The following is a 19,866-nucleotide window of genomic DNA, read 5'->3' on the forward strand; positions in this document are numbered from 1 at the left end:
TGTCGTCCCCTTCTGCCTTCAACCTTTCCCAGCATCAGGGTCTTTTCAAATGAGTCAGCTCTTCACAGCAGGTGGCCTAAGTTTAGCAGATAAGAAAACTCAGGCTTAAAGGAATCAGCTGAATGTACCCAAGGAAAAGGGAAATGGCTTCTAACTGGGGTTGTGCGTCTCACACATCTTCACAAGCTCTTTCTCTTATCTGTTACTTCTCCTTTGTGTTATTTCCCAGACCTTGAAATTCAGAAAGAGGAAGAATTATTTTTCACACATCAATTGTCTGTAAATAGAGCAAATCATTTCTAAAATTGGAAGTACTGCTATTCTGAAGAAGGGATGGGAAGTGTCAGAAGTGGGAGGGCAGAGGAGCAAGGTCGCTGCAGCAGGAACAGCAGTGGGAGGTTCTGGCTGAGCTCCTCCTGTAGAGCTGCCGCGCCAGCCACAGCACACAGGCCTGGGCTGCGGGAACAGGTAGGTACCAAGGTTTGGGCTTCCCAGGTGGCTTGGATGGTAAAGAATCCGCCTGCAATGCAGGAGACCTGGGTTCTTGGTTGGGAAGGTCCTCTGGAGAGGGGAATGGCAAGCCACTCCGATTCTTGCCTGGGGAGTTCAGGGGAGAGATGAGCCTGGCAGGCTGCCGTCCATGGGGTCGCAATGAATTGGACACAACTGAGCAACTAACACTTTCACTTTTTCTTTTGACTTGGATCATGAATTTGCAGGGCGAGGACCGTCCTTTAAGTGGGCAGCCAGGAATAGGATTCTCGTTCTGTCTCTGACCCCCTGCTTGGCTTGCTAAGACTTCCCAGGCTTCTGTTTATTTACTTTCCAAATCAGAGAATGGAGTGAAATGATCCTCAGGTTTCCTTCAAGATGTTGAGGGGATGATTTTCTATAATTCTCTGCATTTCCTGGTGTGTAGTCTTATACAGAACGCGCTCTCAAGAAACACTGTGCAGCTAGATTGAACCCTCAGCATCGAGCCCCACTGCTCTGTTTTAATTCTGTAGGAGAGAAAATTGCTCTTTGCAGAGCAGGTGGCCTCCAAGTGGTGACTTGTCTTCAAAGTTGGGGTTTTAGAAGTGTTTTGCAAAGTTGGGAGCTACCACATCTTTATCTCCCCTTGATGAATGTGGAAGGAAAAAGGAGCTCTCTCAGACAGTGGAGCTTGGAGACGATGGCACCAGTATGGAGCCTTCTTGCAAAGTCATCAGGAATCTTGGTGATACAGAATTCTTCCTAAAAACCAGCCATAGGTGTCAAAGTTCAAGTAGTGTATCCTTGAACTCCTTAAAAACGCTTCTAAATGTTACTCTCAGAAGGCAATTGAATAGACGTGGCGCCACAGAGGGGCAAAGATATTCACTGGCATTGCTCATAGTGGTAATTGTTCATCATGGGCTTCCCAGGCGGCTCAGCTGGTAAAGAATCGGCCTGCAATGCGGGAGACCCGGGTTCCATCCCTGCTTTGGGAAGATCCCCTGGAGCAGGGCATGGCAACCCACTCCAGTATTCTGGCCTGGAGAATTCCATGGGCAGAGGAGCCTGGCAGGCTGCAGTCCATGGGGTCACAGAGTCAGACACGACTGAGCAACTAAGCACAGCACAGTATTGGAGCTTCAGCTTCAGCATCAGTCCTTTCAATGAACATTCAGGACTAATCGCCTTTAGGATGGACTGGTTGGATCTCCTTGCAGTCCAAGGGACTCTCAAGAGTCTTCTCCAACACCACAGTTCAAAAGCATCAATTCTTTGGTGCTCAGCCTTCTTTGTAGTCCAACTCTCACATCCATACATGACCACTGGAAAACCATAGCTTTGACTGTATGGACGTTTGTTGGCAAAGTAATGTCTCTGCTTTTGAATATGCTATCTAGTTTGGTCATAACTTTCCTTCCAAGGAGCAAGCATCTTTTAATTTCATGGCTGCAGTCACCATCTGCAGTGATTTTGGAGCCCAAGAAAATAAAGACTGTCGCTGTTTCCACTGTTTCCCCATCTATTTGCCATGAAGTGATGGGACTGAACCAAAACTGTGTCTGAGTGTCTCCTGCGCAGGTCCGGGTCAGCAGTGGCCTGCCACGGGGCAGGGGCTCTGGGTGCATCAGACCTGGGTGTGGCATAAACCCTCTTGGAGGAGGTCACCATTAACCCCAACACAGAGCCGAGAGAACTTAGACAGGACTTGGAAACAGGCTCTTGGAGGGCACAAACGGAACCTTGCGCCCCAGGGCCCAGGAGAAAGGAGCGGCGGCTCCACAGGAGACTGGCCCAGGCTTGCCTGTGACTGTCCAGGAGTCTCCAGCAGCCTACAGCCGAAAGGAATGCAACATTGTAAATCAACAGTACACCTGTATGAAACTAAAGGTTTAAGTGGTAACAGATAATAAACATAGATGGTATATGAGAGTACAGTGAGGCAGAGGCACCACCTAGCATTCCAGCCCTAGTCTCAGGCTTAGAGCCAAGCATAGACTATGGCCTTTGGCTACGAGAACTGACAAATATAGGAAGGAATCCAGAACCACAAAGACTTCTTTAAAAAAATCTTTAAGTTGAAGGTCAATTTTTTTTTTCTTTCGAATTTTGTTTTTTAATTTTTATTGTGGTAAGAGCATAAAACATGAGCTCTTTGTAAGAGAATTTTAAATGTACAATACACTATTGTTATCTATAGGCAAGATGTACAGCAGATCTCCAGAGCTTATCTTGCGTAACTGAAACTTTATACATATTTTACATCAACTCCTCATGTCCCGGAAACCACCATTCCATTCTAGTCCTGGCTTTTACGAGTCTGACTATTTTAGATACCATGTATAAGTTGAATTGTGCAGTTTTTGTCCTCTGTGACTGGCTTCCTACACTTAGTCTTCCCTAAGAACAGTCTTAAAAAAGAAGGAAATTCTGCCCTACGTGTCAACATGAATGAACCTTGAGAGACTGGTTCCTAAGAGTGGCGCCAGCAGATAATCATGGGACTTTATTCAAAGTGCGACCTGAAAGAAAGAGAATGTTGTTCGGAGAACAGACCTGGGAGCACCCGAGAGGCAGCAGTCCTGCTGAGCTGGTGGACAGCAGACAGCTCTCTCCTTGAGTCCACACTGAAGCTGCCAGGGTTAGGATGAAAGAAAGGGAAAGATAAGGATGAATGTGGTCCTGAGAGAAAACTCGCAGGTCAGAGGGCCTTGGTGCAGACACTTTCCAGTTATGTGAATCCAAGCTTGCACTAACTATGTTGGCTACACGATGGCAGGCTAAACACTGTGCATGGCACTTTCACTTAATGAAAACCGCTTGAACTTATTATCCCTAAGCGTCTAAGTGTATGAAGTGGATTTAATAACATCTAAGTTGTTATAAGGATTACAGCTACTACGGCCCAGTGCCTAGAGTTCAGCGGGAGTTAAATAAGTGTTCATACTGACAGTTATTAAACCAATAGAGACAAGGGGGTTGCTCTAGGTGCTGCCGCCGCTGTCCGGTCTGGCTCTTTTTGACCCCGTGGACTCTGTGTACCTCACCAGGCTCCTCTGTTCGTGGGATTTCTTTCTGGCAAGAACAGCTGGACTGGGTGCCAATTTCTCCTCCAGGGGACCATCCCCACCCAGCGACCGAATGCACAGACTTCTTTCCACCAGCACCGCCTGGGAAGCCCCCGTTCTAGGTGAGATAAGTCATTTGCTGAAAAGGATGTGGAAGAGGATTGATCAACATCTTAAAGGAAAGAAAATAAGACTATGACGGAGACTGGGAAGAATAGCTGTGGCACAAAATTACAATACGGGGGAGGGGCCCTTCCCTGGTGGTTCCGGCTCTGTGCTTCCACTGCAGAGGGCCTGGATCTGCCCCCTGGCTGCTGCGAGGTCTGGTCACACCATACCAGGCGATGTGGTTGGGAATGTTCCACGGTGAAGCCGAGGTTCAGAGGGGTAAGGAAGAGGGGTGAGAGCAGGGGTGGCTGGAGGGAGAGTGAAGTGGGTGCGAAGCGAGCTCCTTGTGGACTGTTTGCCTCCGCACCGTGCGACTCCTCAAAATGTTTCCAGCTTTCTCCCCGCGACGCGCTTCCTGTCCACAGTGAAAGCGCTGCGGCAGGCTTGCTACCGGCCAACACTTCCCCTGCTCCCGCACTCAGTGTGGTTCCTAAAGGACAGGTCACCTCTTGGACAATGGGGGAAAATCTTAAGCTCCCGCAAAGTCTGGTTTCCTATCTTTAAGTCAAACCTCGGGTCCCAGCTGGGTTCACTTCTTTTTGCAGCATCACCAGCACCAATGCCATCACCGCTCAAGCTCATTACCGACCGAGCCTTTGATGCCTTCACTCCAAAGGGCGTCGTTATTTCCCAAAGAGAGAAGCCTGGACGGGTCTACCAGAAAGATGACCTGCCCAAAGGTCTGCCGAAAGAAGCCACAGTTCTTGGAGTAAGTCCATCTCCTTACGGGGGAACCCTGGGGAAAATATTAGGAATGTATGCAGACCACAATCTACAGTGGACCTGGGAGAATCCTTCTTTTTACCCCCCTGACTCCAGGCTTGTTGGGACATGAAATGGAGCTTTATAGGAAGTCTGCGTCTTCCTCAGGCCCTTCTGTAAACTAACGGAAACCATTAGATCTTTTCCGCCAGAAATCTACACGATAAATCCTCTTATAATTTATCTTTAGTATAGTAGAGACTTAGGATTTAACCATTTGATTTTACTCAGTATGCTTAACTTGATTTTATTTTGAGCATATTTCTTAAACATTTTGAAATGAGACAATCCAGAGTAATCTCCCTGCTCATTTTCTCCCGTTCACGGGAGGAACTATGAGACGCCCAGGTGTCCTGGGTCACCAGCCTTCATGTTCAGGACCGAATTCCCACATGCTCCTTAATATCGCCTTTAGAGACCTAACTGCCACTCATCCCCAGATTTGGAAATCTGCCGAAAATCAGAATTCAGGGTTAGTTAACAGCATTATAGAAGGGGATGACAGAGGATGAGATGGCTGGATGGCATCACCGACTTGATGGACATGCGTCTGAGTGAACTCCGGGAGCTGGTGATGGACAGGGAGGCCTGGCGTGCTGCGGTCCATGGGGTCGCAAAGAGTCGGACACGACTGAGCGACTGGACTGAACTGACAGCATTATGGCGCTTCCCAGGCGGCCCTGTCAGTGCAGGAGATGCAAGGCACGTGGGTTCGATCCCTGGGTGGGGCAGATTCTCTGGAGAAGGAGATGGCAGCCCACTCCAGTACTCTTGCCCAGAAAATTCCATGGACAGAGGAGCCTGGCGGGCTGCAGTCCGCGGGGTTGCAAAACAGTCGGACACGCTGAGTGACTGCGCGCACGGAGCTCACACACAGCACAACAGGGTTATATTCTTTATCCCTCAATTTTTTTTTCTCAAAGCCTCTTCTGAGGGCTTGTGCAAACAGAAATCTTGTTCCCAAGGGCACAGTTTCCACCAACACACTCACTGCTAGGCATGCAAATGAAGGCAACTTCTTCCTAGCCTCTCCTGGAGACTTCTAGATCAGTCTTTTCCTCTCATTTCTATAAACTTCTACTCTAGAGTCTCGTGTCATCCTGGTAGGTTATTCGCTCCAACTTTTAACAAAAGACAATGCAATTGTCCTTTTCATTTATTAATTGAAAAATCCTAATTTCAGTCTCTCACCCGAAAAAGATATTTTTGAAATGTTAGTTGTGTTTTCAACACTGGAAGAGAACAATTATTTCAAGCAATTGTAGGCAGTCATGAACCTCAAAAGGTATTTGTTAAAGGTAATTCTAATATTAGGAATAAATAAGGATTGATAGAATAAAATTTTAAGAAGTTTGAGTTTAGTTTAAAAAAACCTAAGAATAATCAGTGTCGTAGAAAATAACAATAAATGATATACTGAAAAGTCTGAAACATGATTGTCTTTAGGATAACTGTCTGATGAATACGTTGCTTGAAAATAACACCAATTAATGTTTATTATTCTACTATCATTTACCAATAGTCACTCTCTTAATTTACTTCTTTCAAATAGCTGAGCTGACTTGCCTTTCTCCTTCTTGTTTTGCCCATGCAGCCTACAGGTAGCCTAGAATCACAAACACATTTCACATTTTCTTCAGCAATCAATAAGAGATATCAATAAGAGATATGTTTTTCATTCATACATTCACCTATCTTTTATTGAGCACCTCCAATGCGTCAGCTACTATTTTACACACTTGAGTTAATCAGCAAACTCTACACTTAAGAGGGTTTTTTTTTTAAGCCCCATCCCCATATTCCTTGAAAGAATTGGAGAGACAAAGACAAACGTCAGCGAGTTCCCACTTCTTTCAGTCTCCCAGCTAACTCACTCTTTCCCTTTAAGATTTTGACTGTTAGTCACCGTCACTCCGTGCAGAGTTTCCATCATAAGCCGTTGCTATCTCAGTATTGGTGTTTGTGATCTTTCCCAGTGCTGTGCTCTCTTAGTCCCCTGACCTCTTCTCCCCAAGGATTTGGTCTAGCCTTCCTTAGACAAACATTCCCTGGGTCACACCCTGTACCTTATCAACACTAAGAGCAGGAAACCAGTTGAGAAGGTAACAGGCAGGAAACCTCTGGGCCCCAAACGGAGGAAGTAGGCTGCAAGTATCAGACGACTGTTTATCTCTCTCTTAAGCAGCAGGAGAAAACAAACTACAAATGCAAGGTTTTTTCCCTTCTCCACACAAATCTAAAAGGAGGTTCTTTTAAAATTCTGTGTGGCAATGACGACACCTGGTTCCACCTGAACTTCGGTTTTCTCAAACCTTGAGCTAGCCAATGTGGTTTTTCTTATGGAAATGTTTTTCTTAAGCTATGTTAATGAACTATGTATTTAACTTAGCCTCTGTCTTTCTTCAAGTTGATTCTTCCTAAGACTTAGAACGGATTAGGGCTCAACAAGCCAGTATGTTTTACTCATGGAAATGTTCTCTTCAGTTCAGTTCAGTTCAGTCGCTCAGTCGTGTCCGACTCTTTGCGACCCCATGAATCGCAGCACGCCAGGCCTCCCTGTACAGCACCATCTCCCGGAGTTCACTCAGACTCATGTCCATCGAGTCAGTGATGCCATCCAGCCATCTCGTCCTCGGTCATCCCCTTCTCCTCCTGCCCCCAATCCCTCCCAGCATCAGAGTCTTTTCCAATGAGTCAACTCTTCGCATGAGGTGGCCAAAGTACTGGAGTTTCAGCTTCAGCATCATTCCTTCCAAAGAAATCCCAGGGCTGATCTCCTTCAGAATGGACTAGTTGGATCTCCTTGCAGTCCAAGGGACTCTTAAGAGTCTTCTCCAACACCACAGTTCAAAAGCATCAATTCTTCGGCACTCAGCCTTCTTCACAGTCCAACTCTCACATGCATACATGACCACAGGAGAAACCATAGCCTTGACTAGACAGACCTTAGTCGGCAAAGTAATGTCTCTGCTTTTGAATATGCTATCTAGGTTGCTCATAACTTTTCTTCCAAGGAGTAAGCGTCTTTTAATTTCATGGCTGCAGTCACCATCTGCAGTGATTTTGGAGCCCCCAAAAATAAAGTCTGACACTGTTTCCACTGTTTCCCCATCTATTTCCCATGAAGTGATGGGACCGGATGCCATGATCTTCGTTTTCTGAATGTTGAGCTTTAGGCCAGCTTTTCCGCTCTCCTCTCTCACTTGTGTTAGTGAGACTATGTATTTGCTTGGAAACCTGCCTTTCTTAAGGTTCACGTCGGTTGTCTCTTGTCCTGGGATGACTCACCTGGCGCCCATGTTATCTCAGAATGCATGTTGTGGGTGCACAGCCTGGTGCCACTCTCTGCGTTTTGAGACATGTCCTTTCTCTAATTAGCAACCTGCGAAGAGGTATATAACTTCTGGCTAAAACCTAGCAGGGGGCACTCTTTCTGTCCCCTTCTGATGTCTATGTCAGAAGCTTTCTCTATCACTTTTATACTTTAATAAATCTTTATCCCACAAAAGCTCTGAGCGATCAACCTCATCTCTGGGCCCTGATCAAATTCCTCTCCTCTGGAGGCCAAGAATCCCGGTGTCTTTCATGGCTCAGCAGCAACCTTTCACAATCATTATCTATTTTTCAAGAGTCTCATACTACAGCCACAAATTCTAACCTCTCAAGGCCATTCCCTCCGACTTCCATCGATTCTTTGATTAACCTTGCTGAAACTTATTAATAATAACCCTTCTTCACAGAGCCTTCCTCTCCCAGCCATGACCCCCGTAGTTCACTCTCTTGTGATACCCTCAACAACCTCATCCTCATATCCTTATAGCACACTCTCCAGGAAAAAATCTATGACGTTGTTTTAACTCTAACGCTGCCCCATTTGCCTAATCTGTACTTGAATTCATGCCTGAAAACATACACACACTCACATGTGTGTGAGTGTGGGAAATGCCTGTGAGCGTGTGAAATGCCTGTGAGTGTGTGAAAACACACACACTCACATGCCTGAAAACATACACACACTCACATGCACACATACACATCACTTCTTATTTATGACTCTAAGCCCAAATGGACTGTCAAAGCTGCCTAAAATGTGCATGGCATTTATTTCATCTGTTCACTTTCCTATGACCCCAGAAAACCACTTCATAGATTCTTTCCCTTCCCCGCCCCCATAACCTCTAGAGTCTTCCTTTTCCATTGATCACCTTGCTTCCTAAAAGGCTAAGAAAATTGAGCCTACCTGGTGAGAAAGTCTGCAAGCTGCTACACGTCTATAAATATCCACATCTGTGCCCATATGTTCTTTATCTGCTCCCCATTGCTAAAAATAAAATAAATGCCCACCTTCTAGTTAAGATACTCCTCTCTGGGGGCAGTAGATCCCAACCCTTATCACTTGCTCCAGTAATTCTCTGAAAATTTTCTTATCAATTCCATGAGGGCAGAATCTTACTGCAATGTCTCCCCATCTTGAAAACAAACAAACAAAAAGCAAAACCAAATACGTTTAACTTCCCACACCCTCCAGCTAGTGCCCCCTTCTCCCCTTGCATTCCCAGGAGCACTTCCTAATGGTGGGAAGCCAGTGTCTCTAATTACTGTTGGATGATGCTCTCTCTTGAGACATATCTGGTGGTATCTGTCCCCTTTGCTCCACGCTGCTAACCCAATTCCCAGGTCTTTGGTGTTGATTTTCTCAAACTAATAGAAAGGTCTGGTGCAGCTGATCACTCTCTCCTACCTGAAATACTGTATTTATTCTTGGATGGGCTTCCCTGATAGCTCAGTTGGTAAAGAATTTGCCAGCAATGCAGGAGACCTCAGTTCGGTTCCTGGGTCAGAAGATCAGCTGGAGAAGGGATAGGCTACCCATTCCAGTCTTGTTAGGTTTCCTGTGTGGCTCAGCTGGTAAAGAATCCACCTGCAATGTGGGAGACCTGGGTTCGATCCCTGGGTCGGGAAGATCCCTTGGAGAAGGGAAAGGCTCCCCACTCCAATATTCTGGCCTGGAGAATCCCATGGACTGTATAGTCCATGGGGTCACAAAGAGTCGTACACAACTGAGTGACTTTCACTTTCTTTCTATTCTTGGACATCAATCCTTCTGGGTCTCCTCCTTCCTTCTGGGTCTTGCTTTTTGTTTCTATTTTGCTGATCCTAAATTTGGGGTTCTCCACAGCTCAGTCCTTGACTCCATGTTCTTTCCTTATCTGTTACAATGGAGAACTCATCTGGGATTTAGGGATTTAAAGGCTTTATCTGTTGCCAGGATCTCTTCTCCAACTTAAGCCTCACGTATCCAAAAGCCTATGTGCACCTCCTCTTGGACATCCACTCGACACCTCTCCCTAGTCTGCCCCAGGCTGAAATCCGGATCTCCCACCCCCAAGCCCACTGCTTATACAGTCCTGCCCATTTTAAATCAGTGTTGACTCCATCACTTCAGATACTCAAGCTGAGACCCTTGGAGGCACCCTTCATCCCTTTTTCATAATCTACATTCACACCATTAGCAAGTCCGATAGGTTTAATCTCCACAGAGCATCTAGAACCAAATGACGGAACTCCTCTCCGCCTCTGTCATCCACATCTTCCTCCAGGCTGGCATCATCTCACATATGGATTACGGAAATACCTCTTTATTCATGCCCCTGCTCTATTTCCTTACGATCTACTCTCAACTCAGCAGACAGATGATCTTTTAAAAATGTGAATTAGATCATGTACTATCCTTGCTCAAAAGTGTGCAGTGGGCTGACCTTTTCACTGAGAGTGACAGGCAAGTTTGGTAAAAGGAGCCGACGGTGCCGTACGTAGTTTGGCTCACACCCTTAGTACTTCTGAGGGTGCATTTCCTAATACTTCGCTCTTAACTCATTTTGATTTCCAAGGAATTCATCGGTAAAGGATGTAATACGCATCTGGTGACAGTGATTTTTCACTTGCTTTATTCCCCTGATGTCTGGGATAGTCAATAAATATTAAAACAGTGAGTTTTAAAACAGTGTTTAATAAATATTAAACAGTGAGTAAAGTGAGTAAAGCTCAATATCAGATGAATAGGGCTAAAAACCTAGTTCTTCCATTTGGCCATTGGCATGGGTTTTTACAAGTTATTTTAACTCTGGTGCCTCATTTTTCTTATCTATATGTGAGACGAGATGAATAGCTAAAATGTAGAAAGTGTTCAACAAATACAGACTATTCTCACCACCATTGGGGTCATTAAAAAGCATTAATAATTATTAAAATCCGAAGACAAATAAGATGAATTATGGCACTAAAGACTTTCTGCTCTACTTTACTTCAATTGAAATTGAGCCCTTTATTAACATTCCCATGATAAATTTGCTTTCTATAGCCATCCAACTGGACCATTGTCTGGAAAATTTTTCCCTATCTATTTGCCCTAGACCAAACCAAACCAAACAAAACCCTGTAAACTACCTTTTGCAAAACAAAGTTAAAAATGCATATATCACACCCTGATTTGCTTGGTTAATAATTCTATCAGAAGTAGAAGAGTTTAGTTATATACGACTCTCTCTGACGCCGGCGCCTTGTAACACCCCCATGCTCCTTTAACGACAGACGGTGCCGTATGCTCTGCACTCTTTAGAATTCGCAGTGTGCATGCAGTGATAGCTCTCATCTATTCACAGTGCTCTCTGGAATTTTTCACACTTTTCCCTCTTATTTCTTTCAGACCATCCAGATCCTGTGTTTCCTGGTGATTTCAAGTTTGGGGGTCATTTTGGTTTATGCTCCCAATTCTCCCCAGCTCAGCCCAGCCATTTCCACCATTCTGATGTCTGGGTACCCATTTTTAGGAGCTCTGTGTGTGAGTAGTGGGGTCTCCAAGAAGGGATATGCTTTATAAATGCCAACTGGGTGCTAAGTCATGGAAAGACTCAATCCCAAGAAGCAGGAGAAGACTGAGTTCCGCCACCTTCCCTCTGTTGCTGTCGCATGTCACGTGCCTCTAGCTCAGGGAAAGTGGAGAGGGTCTTGGCCATGCTGTGTGAGCCTCCCAGGGGTGGCTGGTTGGGGCAGGAGGCCAAATGGGGACACCGTGGGCCTGCCGGTGCAGCATCTCGTACCTGGCCTCATGACACACTTCCAGAAAGTGGGAGGTTTTTCACACCCTTCTTTGGCCCCGTGGTGAGGCCCTTGGAATCCCTCCCGTTTAAGAGGAATCCACCTGTCGGCAGAAAGTGAAAAGCTCATTTTTTCTTAAATAAAATGAGCACCGCTGGTAGGCGCCACAGACCTGCAGAGGATTAAACAGACAGTGGTAGGATTCACGGGGACCAGGGGCACGCGAGCTGCCCTGCCAGAGGCAATCTCCAGCATCATGAGGTCTTCCATGTAGTGGCTCATGGAAAAGGGCCCAGCAGACCCTTTTCCTTGGAGGTTAGCCGGGACCTCCCCGCATCTCCCACAAAAGGCCACTTCTTCTCCGTGCAGCATTCTGACAGAGGAGAAAAAGGCACGTTCTGGGCAGACAGACTTTTACCACGGCGCCTCCTCTGTGTGGATGGTCCTCGTGTGGTCAAACCGTGCATCGAGGCAGGGGGAGCCCTGCTTCTGCCCCCAGAGCACCGTTTGTCCTTGACTCTTCTATCTAACCTACAGTCTGGGCGCCTACATTCTCTGATGAAAGCTAGAATTGACTCATGCTTACTGTCTTTGTCTGTGACCATCCGATCCCAAGTTTAAACCACAAGCTTAACCCATGTTTCAGCTTCTCAGAACGTTATCCCTCCACCAACTGGACCCTTAATACCCCTGGGATCAAATGCGGACTTAGGGGGCTTTAAAAGACTCTTCATATCTGGCCTTCCCCTTTCCTCAACTCCCAGCCTAACTCAGGCTGTTGACAGCAGCGGCTCGACCCCGTGTGTTTCTGCACTCTGTGCCGGCGGGGCCTGTCTCCTGTGGGCATTAGGCGGCTGCTCCTGTCCTTCTGGGCCCTGAGGTCGCGGTCCTCCTCGGTCTCCTCTCTTTCCGCCTCGTCAGCAGCAGCACTCGCCTCCCTCCTTGTGTGGCTGCTTCCCCGGCCTCCTCAGCTCCTAGTGATTTCACTTTTACATAAATTCAGCTCCTCTGTGCATTCTGCTGATTCTTCAGAGTCAATGGAGGCATCCCGGGGGCGAAAACCAGGGGTCTCTGTCCATATGGATCCCAACGAATTGACATGACGTATTGATTGAGTTGGGGCTTCCCAGGTGGCTCAGTGGTAAAGAGTCTTCCTGCCAATGCAGAGGATACAAGAGACGCAGGCTTGATTCCTGGTCAGGAAGGTCCCCCGGAGTAGGAAATGCCAACTCACTCCAGTATCCTTGCCTGGGAAGTTCCATGGGCGGATGAGCCTGGTGAGTTATAGTCCATGGGGTCGCAAGGAGTTGGACACCACTGAGCAACTCACACACACATTGATCGCCTGAGAGTAACGCGGTGGTCACATTTCTGTAAGTCAACTGAACTGATCATTTGTCTCTTTTCTGAGCAGTTTGCCATTACCGGAACCCTCTCAATTATCTCTGGAAAAAAGTCAAGTAAGACTTTTGTAAGTATGAGAACCATCAATTCTTAGCTGACTGGAATAAAAGAAACTTCAGGGTTAACTCTTCGGAGGGAACTTGGGCTCTTTCCTCCTAGACTAGTGCTCTTTGCCCTAAAGAGACCTCCAGCGTCATATTCTAAGCTTGTAGGAGGTTTACCTCGTTTGGTTAAATGGTAGAAAATTTTGACTATACCACGGGCTCTTTACAACTTACTATCTTGGCCCTGAAGGGGACAGACAACCATCTTGCTAGAGCCTAGAGATCCTTTCTAGGACAGGGAGATCCTTTTCTAGAGGCAGAGGTGTGTGGGCTTAGATCCTGTGGCCATCTCCTCCACCCCCTTAGAAACAGCCGTCAGACTGCAGCCACTTTGCTGACAAGGTCAGGAGGGGGCGAGGGGAGGCAGGCGCTGAGGTCTTTGATCCTCTCCGTAGCAAGCTCCTCTTCCCACAGCCACACACCCACAAAGACGGCCTAGGGAGAAGCCACATCCTGACTCAGGAAGGTCCACAGTCTGGTTAGCTATGGGTGAGGGCACATCAGACGGTGAATGAGGCCAGAATAAGCTCCTGAGGCTTGAGGCTAAACGTCTTAACCCCACAACCGGCGGACAGAAAAATGAAGAGTTCACAGCCTTGGACAGGGCCAGAGCTCTGTCGCTGACACTTCTGTGCGCTTCAAAGAGTTCCTGCCTTCTCCAGCCCCCAGTTTTCTCGTCTGTAGCGTGCGGAAGAGAAACATTTAGCTCTCAGAGCTGGTTCCCCAAGTGCCCTGAATTCACTGAGAAGGCAAGCCACAACCGGGGTGACCTAACGCGCCGTGGCTCACATGCGGAGCCCGAGACGGTGCGCGGGCTCCCCTGCCTACGCTCGGCAGCTCTGGGCAAAGACTCTGCCTGTTCAGGCTGCTTCCTTCAGGGGCTCAGCACGAAAGGCCTGCAGCTACGGGGACAAGAGATGAGAGGACAGGGCAGCCATCCTCCCCAGCAGCCGGCACCCCTCAGTGATGTTAAAGCAGAAAAGAGTGTGCTGGGAGCCTGACACCAAGCCTGGCCCAGCGTTGCGGAGGAATCACCTCCCGTGGAAGCCCGTTTCCCCAAGATGGAGAACACGCCCCAGGAGAGAGTGTGACGGGTGTGGTTCATTGGTCTGATCCGCCTCCACGTGGGTATTCCAACTTCTCCAGCTGGTTTCTGCCTTTTCTCTGAAGCTGCTTCTTGATGGGAAGAGAGGCATAGAATGGTCCTCCCAGGAGGGACAAAGGCCATATTCCAGAAGCCCTTAGAGCAAAAGAATGATGCTAAAGCTACTGAGGACGTCAAGGAGACCCTGGCAGTTGCCTGAGCAGCTCCTCCTCCGTCTTGGTGGCCCTGCAGAGTCAAGGAGCCAGACCTCTTCCCCTAAGAAAGAACTGTTCATACATTTTCTCATTCGATAAACTTTTACTGATTATATGAGGTGCCAAACCACGTAGTGAGCAGGGCCTACAGAGTAAATAACACACAGTCTGTGTCCCTAAGGAGCACACGGGTTGGAAGAAAATAGACGCAGGCAAGTCCCATCGCAGCGCAGTAGATGGAGGGTGAACAGAGTCACGTGCTGCGCCCGTGATGAGGTCCCAATGAAGAATTTCTCTTCCAGGCCATGAACAGCCTCACCTTCAGTGCAGTGAGCTCTGTGGCTGCTGGAGTGGGCTTCATTCTCCTCACCAGCAGCCTGGTGACCCTGAGGACGGCCTCCCAGCAGTGTGACTCTGGAAGGGATTACCTATCCTCACTGCCTTACTCGACGTACTATTACTCGATATATGACGTCAAGGACTGTCTCCTGACCAGTGTCGGTCTAACAGTAAGTAGACTGCACTTCCTGTTATGTAAATCTCAGTGTCCCTGCTTTGCAGACTTTTCTGCCTTTTCAGCAGTCTCCAGCCCTGTTGGTTGGAATGTCTGGAAGCAAACAGGAAATACGATAATTATGGTTGAAAGAGGTTGGTCACCAGGCTGCATAATACGGGTGAAGCAGTGTGTGAAGTCAAAACAGGGACTCAAGAAGGGCTGTGCGTGATGACCTATTTGAACACCCTTCTTAAATGATGAATACCCCATTCTCAATAGCTTTAGCCCTCAAAGTGCCCCCTTTGTTGAACAAGCATTCCCACCGCCTCCAGCACAGACAGAAATATTTCCTTTCAGTTTGAATTTGATCTGATTTGGGATTAATGCATTGTATGGTAAGTTGGTATGGAACTTGAATCTTAAGCCCAAGCACATAATTACTAGACGGTCCCAGCAGGGCTGCAGAGAATGAGAGACAGTCTACCCAGGGATTTGACTCTTAGCAGGAATGCCAGCACCCCCGGGCACCATCTTCTTGCCACGATTCCCCCAAACCTAATGGTCACCACCTGTTGATTATGACCCTCTTGGCTTAGTCAGTCCTCTATATGCAGGCTCAGAGTCTGGAGACCATAAACTCCGGCCCTTCCAGGAGAAGGGTTACTCCCTGTGTGACCTCTCCTTGTCCGAGCTGGGGAGACAAAGGCAACCTCTCTCATGCCCTTGGATCTGTCTCTTGAATTGCAGAGAATGTTGTGCGCATTTCTGAACTCATAGCCTTCTGTGAGGTTGCCTGTGGGACCCAAAGGTTGCCAAAAGCATCTGCTTTGATCCAGGAGCTTGAGGAAGTGGAAGGGTACAGAGACTCATCTGGCTGGGACTCAGCTTGAGGAAGCCCAGCAGATAGTACAACCCTGGCACACAGGAGAGGCCAGGCAAAGCAAGGAGAATGGGAGAGGCGTTCTCCCGCCCCCCCCCCCCCCCCCGTGGGTAATCAGAGCTTAATTCAACGAAAACGCATCTCAAACTGCCTCCCCCGCTCAGGTAACTAGAGCCAAACAGAACTTCCTGCTACATCAGAGAAGCCACGACTCGGCAGACCGGGCAGGCTTCAAAGTCCACTCTCTTTATTAACATAAAGATTACCTGGGGAAAGTAACAAAGTTAAAGTTAAAAATACATATTGAGAGACGGAAGAAGGAAAGAAGGGAGGGTGGCAGGAAGGTCATCTTACATCCTAGAAACTAAGAAAGATAGTAAAGCCAGAGCAGAGATCAGAAGACCATGGTGGCCTGGACAGGAACATAGGTGTTGGAGGCTGGGCTCATGGAATTTTAATTCCCATGATAGGATTTGAGGTTCTTCAGGCACGCTGGATGCAGGAAGCTCACACCGAGTGCCCTGCAAAATGTTAGGAGCTGAGACTAAATATTTAGCCTATTTAAGAAATAAGACAACAACAACAAAAAAAGGAAATAAGACAAGGAAAACACTCTGTCCTGCATCTCAAGTAGCTTCCAGAAACTCTTCCATAAAGGTTTATAGGATGAAATCATCTCACCAAGCCTTGTGCAGATAGGGTACCCAAATCCAAAATTACATATAAAACAGAGGAACTTTGAATAAAATGACTAACTTAAAATTGTCCCTAGATCTGTAGAATTCCTGAGGTACTATCAGAATCAAACCCAACTCCCATCAAGAGTTACTGTTCTTCCATCACTAACGCATGTCCAACTCTTTGCAGCCTCATGGACTGCAGCACGCCAAGCTCCTCTGTTCTCCACTGTCTCCTGGAGTTTGCTCAGATTCATGTCCGCTGAGTCAGTGATGCTATTTAACTGTCTCATCCTCTGTGTCCCCTTTGAAGCTGTCAATCTTTCCCAGCTTCAGGGTCTTTTCCAGTGAGTCAGTTCTTTGTATCAGGTGGCCAAAGTATTGGAGCTTTAGCTTCAACAACAGTCCTTTCAATGAATGTTCAGGCTTGATTTCCTTTAGGATGGACTCTTTGCAATCTAGAGGACTCTCAAGAGGCTTCATCAACGGAGATGTCTGTAAGTCCAAGTTATGAGTCTCCTACATACCAAAGAACCCTTCACCCATCACCACCCACACACTGAAGTTATCTAAGAATGAAAATATTTTGAAAAACATAAGGGAAAAAATGAGGGATTGTGGAAAATGGGACAAACATGAAATTTAATTACCTAAGAGTTAGAGATGACATCATAATTTGAAAAAATGCTGTAATGAAACTGTATTTTAAATGATTAAAGATATTAAAAAAGGAATAAAACCAAAATGAAAGAATATGGCAATGAACAACAACAACAACAAAAAACAAGTGGATTTGAAAAAGAGCCAAATAGTGTGATTAGAAATGAAAATTAAAATATTTGAAATTAAGAACTTAGCATCAGTTAAATAGGAGATACAACCTATAGGTCGGATTAAACCACATTGAACACAATACGCTAAGATAAGAATTCAGAAAATATCAGTGAGAAGTTACAAGACACGGAGGACACAGTGAAGGGAGAAGGCTCAGAACACCTCGTATGAGCTCCAGTGGGATGGCCTGGGAGATGGGGAGGGTGCAGGAGAGACGAGCGAGCATTTTCAGAATGTAAGAAAGATGTGAGGTTTCAGACTGAAGGACTGCACTGAGATTGTTGCAGGATGAATAAAATCACGCCCACACCTAGAAACAGCGTGGCAATCAAAAGCACTCAAGAAAAAAGAGAAAATAATAGGAGCAACTATAGGTAAATGAGCGACCTCCTCCCTGGTGGCTCAGCTGGTAAAGAATCTGCCTGCAATGCGGGAGACCTGGGTTCGATCCCTGGGCTGGGAAGATCCCCTGGAGGAGGGAACGACGCCCCACTCCAGTGTTCTGGCCTGGAGAATCCCATGCACTGTTTGGGGTTGCCAGGACTGAGCGACTTTCGCACACACACAGGTGAATGAAGGCTGACTCTCATCTCTGAATGTGGAATACCGAGGTCTTGAGGGAAATCCTTGCTATTCATTTCCCTGCTTTGGTTCCGAGATCCAAAAGAAAAAGCAGGAAAGAGGATGACGTGGTCCTCACCGTCCCGTCTTCTCTCCACTATGAGAGTCTTCACTCGCAGTCTCGTCTCCTGAACGAGTCGGGGCGCCAACCATTCCTGTGTCGATTTGCAGGGTGTCCTGGTGGTGATGCTCACCTTCACGGTGCTGGAGCTCTTAGCGGCTGCACACGCGTCTGTCTTTTGGTGGAAAAGGTCTACTGCGACCGCCCTGCACTCATCCAGTCGAATAGGAGGAACGGGGGGACTGGAGTCGACACGTGCACACTCCGAGGGGTGAGCTGACTAACCAGAACCTGCTGCATAACACAGGGACTCTGCTCCTCTGGGGCGGCGGGGAGGGAGCGCGTGCACACGCGTGGCTGACTCACTCTGCTGTGCTGCTGAACAGCAGAGACTAACAGAATGCGGCAAAGCAACCAAACTCCAATAAAAACTGGAAAGAAGAGAGAATGTGCGATCTTGAGCCAGTGTGAACCGGCTGAGTCGTGGTTTTGCAGGCCCTGCTTCTGCAGTGTTTTCATGCTCACATTGCTTAAATTTTAAACTTCAGAGATTCCAAGAACATTTCAATTAAAAAATACTTCTAAAATACTATGGCTCTATTTCTGTCAATTAAATATGCCTCTGTTCACTGTCTCATTTAACGACTTTATTCTTAAATATCTAAACTCAAAGATCAAATTTAACCAGAAGGCGTCTCCCATCTGAGTTCTAGACCAAACAAGAAATTAGACACATAGAAATATAATTAACTTTGTTACTGTACTGGCGTGAACAACATGAACTACCCAATAAAGAGGTTCCTAATGTTGTCCCCTGGTCTAGGCCTTAGGCCTTATCCTAGAGGGGAATGTGTGGCAGAAATTCACAGCGTGCTTTCCGAACGACGTGTACAAAGATGGCTGCAGAAGTGATACGCATAACAGCCCCCAAAGGAAGCTGTCCAAATGCCAAAGGGCAGGAGAGAAACGAGAACTGCGGTGTAGTCGGACAGCGGGTAGGCTTCCCGGGGGCTCAGACGGTAAAGATCTGCTTGCAACGCAGGAGACCCAGGTTCAGGGCCTGGGTCAGGAAGATCCCCTGGAGAAGGGAATGGCAGCCCACTCCAGCATTCTGGCCTGGAGAATCCCATGGACAGAGGAGCCTGGCGGGCTACAGTCCCGGGGGTCACAAAAGATACAGCTGAGCGACTAACACACACAAACAATGGAGTATGATATACCAACGCAAGTGAACACACGATTATATGCCACACAGATGACTCCCACAATGATGAGTCCACGGGGACAGTTTAAGCAGAAGCACGACTAATTGAGAGTGTTAGGAGAGTGGTTGCCTTGCAGGAAATAACTGGAAGGGGGCCTAGAAGGCCTATGGGCTCCTGGAGATACTATTTTTGTTGATCTGAGTGCACTAGAGTGAACTAGAATGTTTTCAAGTGTGTGTGTGTGTGTGTGTGTGTGTGTGAATGTTTTACATTGGGGCTAGAGAAACTCTGAGATTTCTTTTTACCCAATAAGCCAAGCAATGCAATAAAATTGTATGTTATCCCAGATCTATTTCTTATTTGTTTACTTTCTACTGTTAGTAGAAAGTTTCTTCAGAATATCTAGAGGATTATATTCAGCATGATCTAGGTTACTATTGTAAACTGATGGGAGGATTGGTAAGGACATTTCACCTTCCGTTTCTAACCTCTCATCCAAACCCTTACCCCTAGCCTGGTTGTCTTTCAAAATGGGAGTGACCATCCACTGAGTTTCTAAAGTCAGAAATTTGGGAGTCTGTCTTGGCTCCTTCCTTTTTGCTTCATAACCACATTCTGTTTGGGGAACCAATTAGCAAGAATCACTAAACGGAAGATCTAAGAAACTTGTGGTAAGAAAAGGGGTGAAAGGTTTCAACCAAGCCCAAGAAGACAC

The 19,866-nt window shown here is 46.9% G+C and overlaps 1 protein-coding gene across 2 annotated transcripts; it reads left to right on the plus strand.

Moving 5' to 3' along the window:
• The first annotated feature begins 336 nt into the window (after positions 1 to 336).
• Positions 337 to 18,758, plus strand: LOC120877134 (membrane-spanning 4-domains subfamily A member 7-like). Of its 2 annotated transcripts, XM_040259471.1 has the most exons (6): positions 337 to 468; positions 4,256 to 4,419; positions 11,179 to 11,313; positions 12,985 to 13,041; positions 14,680 to 14,886; positions 18,057 to 18,758. In XM_040259471.1, exons 2-6 carry the CDS (start codon positions 4,270 to 4,272, stop codon positions 18,219 to 18,221), a joined length of 714 nt encoding a protein of 237 aa, XP_040115405.1. In that variant the 5' UTR covers positions 337 to 468; positions 4,256 to 4,269; the 3' UTR covers positions 18,222 to 18,758. The 2 variants fall into 2 exon arrangements, with proteins under 2 accessions (XP_040115405.1, XP_040115406.1); XM_040259472.1 differs by lacking the exon at positions 12,985 to 13,041.
• Positions 18,759 to 19,866: the final 1,108 nt, after the last annotated feature.

This window comes from Oryx dammah, unplaced genomic scaffold, assembly GCF_014754425.2.
Source record: "Oryx dammah isolate SB20612 unplaced genomic scaffold, SCBI_Odam_1.1 HiC_scaffold_17, whole genome shotgun sequence".
NCBI classification, from domain to species: Eukaryota; Metazoa; Chordata; class Mammalia; order Artiodactyla; family Bovidae; genus Oryx; species Oryx dammah.